The 4,587-nt window shown below is 43.7% G+C and overlaps 1 protein-coding gene across 1 annotated transcript in view; it reads right to left on the bottom strand.

Moving 5' to 3' along the window:
• Positions 1 to 3,762: 3,762 nt before the first annotated feature.
• Positions 3,763 to 4,587, bottom strand: part of LOC143413757 (NACHT, LRR and PYD domains-containing protein 3-like) — a 47,060-nt gene continuing 46,235 nt past the window's right edge. Inside the window, exon 14 of the mRNA XM_076877179.1 lies at positions 3,763 to 4,587. This exon is cut by the window's right edge and continues 60 nt beyond it. Coding sequence (XP_076733294.1) covers positions 4,109 to 4,587 — 479 coding nt within the window. The 3' untranslated portion in view covers positions 3,763 to 4,108.

The following is a 4,587-nucleotide window of genomic DNA, read 5'->3' as shown; positions in this document are numbered from 1 at the left end:
AACTGCATGTTCAGTCCTAAGCAGCAGCCACTGAGTGAAGGAATTCCAGCCTTTTGTAGCCACAGGTGGGTACGATCAGCCACTGATTGCCTCTTGGAGCATCATGGGATCCCGGGGCAGCCAATCGTCCGTGTGGTCTGGCACACTTCATTCTGCATAAGAGAGGGTTGGCACTGGTCTCCCAGTAACCAATCACACACGAGTCCTGGAACACATTGATTTACCTAGAGGAAGGCGGGGCCACCTGAGGCCGGAGGCCGTAACAAAGATAACATGTAGTATTTAAGTGACCAAGTAGTATTGGGTAAAAGTTATTGAATGCTGTTGGGATAAAGTGAGAAAATTGTGAAGGATTAAAATATTCCAAGAGCTCAAATTACTTCATCAAAACATGTTTAAGTCACATTTTATCAACACAAATAGCACAGGCTTATTGAACATGAATAAATTGTGTTAATTTAACTCAATTGTTTAAGTTGCTGCCAAAGCAAAACATCTGTGTGCAACAAATGTCCACCATTGAATTAAGTAAATCCAACAACATATTTTTTTCAGTGTAGTTTGGACTTTATGATTTCTGTAACTGGAAAATATTATTTTGTTTAAAGACAAAAGTGACCGCATAGTTGCAACATCAAAGGGAAATATTAATTAATTAGCATCAAGTATATTTGTTGCTTAAGCGTTTGCACTATAACTTAAGTAGGATTATAACTTTTAAGGAAGGAAAGATTTCAGATATTTAGTTCACTCTTTCAGTTATTTTATATGAAATTAAAACATTTACGTTGGTCAAATATGATGCTCTAAATCAAATAAAAGTTTGAAAATAAATGATGTATTTTTAAATGCTGCAACAAATGTTCACAAAAAGTAACTATAATTAAAACCAGTTAAACAAAATCAAATGTTTGAATCATGCTTAACCAAATGCCAGGCTGGAGAGCTGAACCTAAAGTATACGTAGAAAGATTTCAACATCTGAGCAGTTTTTAATGTTTTTATCACATATAAATGTCACAGCAGTGGGTCCTGGCCCAATGCTTTGTGTTTTTGGTTTTCTTTGACTCTTGTTTTTCTTGGTTTTTGTTCTTCTTATTTATCAGGCTCTCAGTAATCTTAGTTCTCCCTCCCTCAGTGTTCATTTCAGCCTGTGTTTAGTTTCTGTTCCCGTGTCCCACGTTTCATCGTTTCATGTCGAGTCAGCCCTGTCTCTCTGTTTCCTGTGTCTCCCCAGTCAGCCCCGCCTCCCTCGGGCACTCATGTGTGATACAGAGTAATAAACCTGACTACATTTGCTACACTCTCTTTATTACCTGTTACTTTAAAATTCATACACTAATTATGTCTGCCCATCTCTCTAATGTGAAGGTCAAAGGTCAACATCCCAGTGACATAAGAATAATCCCAAAGGGGCAAAGGCAGCGGTTAATTTAGCACATTTAGCATTAAGGGTACAGCAAGGATATACTTTTACTTATTGTGGCAGGGGTGTGGTCTCTGGCCTGCTGCAGTGGAGGCTGGTGGCGGGACGTTGGACGGCACAGGTGAGGGTGATGGAGCTCATGACTCTCCCCTTTATAGTGACGGAGGAGACTGGCGTGGGGGAAGCGTTTAGTGGAGGAAGCCGAGGAGAGAGCTGGTTTCTGGCTACAAAGACGGCGTCAAACCAGAAAAGATTGCTCGTGGTCAAATGTCAAAGGAGCTTGCAAAGAAAAGCGTCTGGACTTCTTTAAGTAACTTGAAGACGTTTCACCTCTCATCCGAGAAGCTTCTTCAGTTCTAAGGTCAAATGGTGGAGAGTCCCAGATATAAACCTAGTGGGAGTGACCCCCCACAGAGGGACAAAAGGACCCCCTGATGATCCTCTAATCGCCTGAGCCAAAGTGTGAAACTGGGTGTGGGTCCCAATCAGCCAGAGTTTCGGGTGGGTTCATTGTGAAACCTGGCCCCACCTTGTCATGCGAATTCCTGAGGTCAGATGGCCCAGGATGTGAGTGGGCATTAAGGCGTCTGGGAAGGGATCTCAAAACTGGATTATAGATGGCAGAGAGTTGGTGTCGTAAACCCCGCCTCTGTTCAAAGATGGTCGCTCACAGTGGACATAGATGCTTCTTTCACTCCTCTTTCAAACCATCTGTCCTCTCTGTCCAAAATGTGAACATTGGCATCCTCGAAAGAGTGTCCTTATCCTTAAGATGCAGATGGACTGTTGAGTCTTGTCCTGTGGAGGTGGCTCTTCTGTGTTGTGCCATGCGCTTGTGAAGTGGCTGTTTGGTCTCTCCAATGTAGAGGTCTGGGCATTCCTCGCTGCACTGTACAGAATACACCACATTGTTAAGTCTGTGTTTTGGCGTTTTGTCTTTCGGGTGAACCAGTTTGTGTCTGAGTGTGTTGCTGGGTCTGAAATGCACCGGGATGTCATGCTTGGAGAAAACTCTCCTGAGTTTCTCTGATACACCAGCTGCATAGGGGATGACAATGTTGTTGCGTCTGTCCTTCTTATCCTCCTTCGCTGGTGTCTGGTCTTCTTTTCTTTGCCTCTTTGCTGACTTTAAAAACGCCCATTTAGGATAGCCGCACGTTTTGAGTGCTTCCTTTACATGTGTGTTCCTTCTTTTTTCCTTCAGGCTTAGAGGGAACATGTTCTGCTCGGTGGTGTAGGGTCCTGATTACTCCAAGTTTGTGTTCCAGAGGGTGATGGGAGTCAAAGAGGAGGTACTGGTCCGTGTGTGTGGGCTTCCGGTAAATTTCGATGTTGAGGTTGCCGTTCTCTTCAATGTGCACGGCGCAGTCCAGGAAAGGCAAACAGTTGTCCTTTGTGTCTTCCCTGGTGAACTTGATGTTCATCATCAACATATAAAGTCGTTCATAACAAACTGAAACTACACTCAGCACAGGCTCAGCTGGTATCCAGTGTTGGACTTTGGCTTCAGCTGCTGTGATAGATCCTCTAACATAGATCAGCTCTGCTACATGTTGTTAGATAAGTGCAGCTGCTGTCATGTCCTGATGTTTCTCTGGCTCAGCAGCTTCTCCATCAGAGGTTCACATGGAGCTGATCCAGTATCTCCAGTAACTGTGTTCTGTGCCTCACTGGTTCATCCTTCTGTCTGTGTGACGTCAGTCAGATGTTGAAGTTAAACTCTGTAATCTTCACTGTGTCACAGAGTTCAGTGAGTCCCGTTATTCACAGTATCAATCAGATCATCAGAGAACAGCTGATCAGCAATCAGTGGTGCCAACAGCGCCTCCTGTGGTGAGAGGATGCAATAATGCAATGTAGCATTTTTCCACTCAACACTTGCAGTCATGGAAACTGTCTGTTGGATCTGTGTGACGTTGCTTTCTTGGTTAGAGTTCCTCACAAATGTCCAGATGATTCTTCTAATGAGGCGTCGACCATGTTTGCAGCTCTTTGGAAGAAAACGTCGCCCTTTGCCATCCTTACTTTTCTTTGACTTCTTCAAATGCAGCTGAACTCCAGCTAGTATTTTCTTGGACTTTGCAGCTGTTTCTGGTCATCAGTTCATTCCTGCAAACCTCTGAAGCTGAACAACAATGATGCTGCATTGCTGGCTGATCCCAAAAGGTTGATTCTGTTCATCTGGACGTTTTCAGAAACGTTTGCTCACTGATCAGGTGACTTCTTCAGACTTCTTCAGCTGACTGCAGCTTTACAAGCTTACAAACAGCACATTTGCACAATGACTGAAAGCAGCAGCACCTGATATATATGATACTAATATAATACATATACATATATAATCCATACTAATGATGAAGGAACTGAGCTCACAGTCCATTGTTCATTCAGTGAACTACTCAGTTTATTTTGGGCCTCAGAAATGCTCACTCTGTTTGTACATCACTGTCAGCAATAGACTCATTCTGCTGTGTGGACAGGAACACATGTGACATCACTTCCTGTTTGTTTGTGACTGAAGAAGTTTACAAGGAATCATTTAGAAGAGTTTCAAACATCAACTGATTGAATCCATGAATCTGAAAACGTGTTTGTGAGTGAAAGAGACAGACATGTACAGACTGAACTATCTGTTCAACAGTCAGAGTGTTTCTGTAACAGGAGACACTCTTTACACTCCACTCAGCACAGGGACACTGAGGAACCACGAGACAAGAACATAAACCCAGGATAAAGAGTTTGAGTGAATGTGGTGTTGAAGGTGTGGAGGTGGATCAGAGTGTCAGAGGAGACTCTGTAGAAGGACAGAGTGCCAGCAGGACAGTCCACATACACTGCTGCTCTGTTAGAGACAGAGGAGGAGGAGGAGGAGGAGGAGATGGATGTTTGTCTGTTATTGTGCCAGACATAACGAGGACCATCATCAGAGCAGACCAGACTCCAGGACTGATCATTGTATCCAAACACACAGTCAGCACTGCCTCCTTTCCTTCTGATGCTTCTGTAACTCACTGATATATAAACCTCTCCTCTCCACTCGACCTCCCAGTAACAGCGACCAGTCAGACCATTTCTACACAGCAGCTGTTTCCAGTAATCAAATCTGTCTGGATGATCAGGATATGACTGAACCTCCTCCACACGTGTCACCTTCCTGTTGT

The sequence above is a fragment of the Maylandia zebra genome, linkage group LG2 (genome assembly GCF_041146795.1).
Source record: "Maylandia zebra isolate NMK-2024a linkage group LG2, Mzebra_GT3a, whole genome shotgun sequence".
Taxonomy (NCBI): domain Eukaryota; kingdom Metazoa; phylum Chordata; class Actinopteri; order Cichliformes; family Cichlidae; genus Maylandia; species Maylandia zebra.
This window is presented reverse-complemented; position numbering and strand designations above follow the sequence as displayed.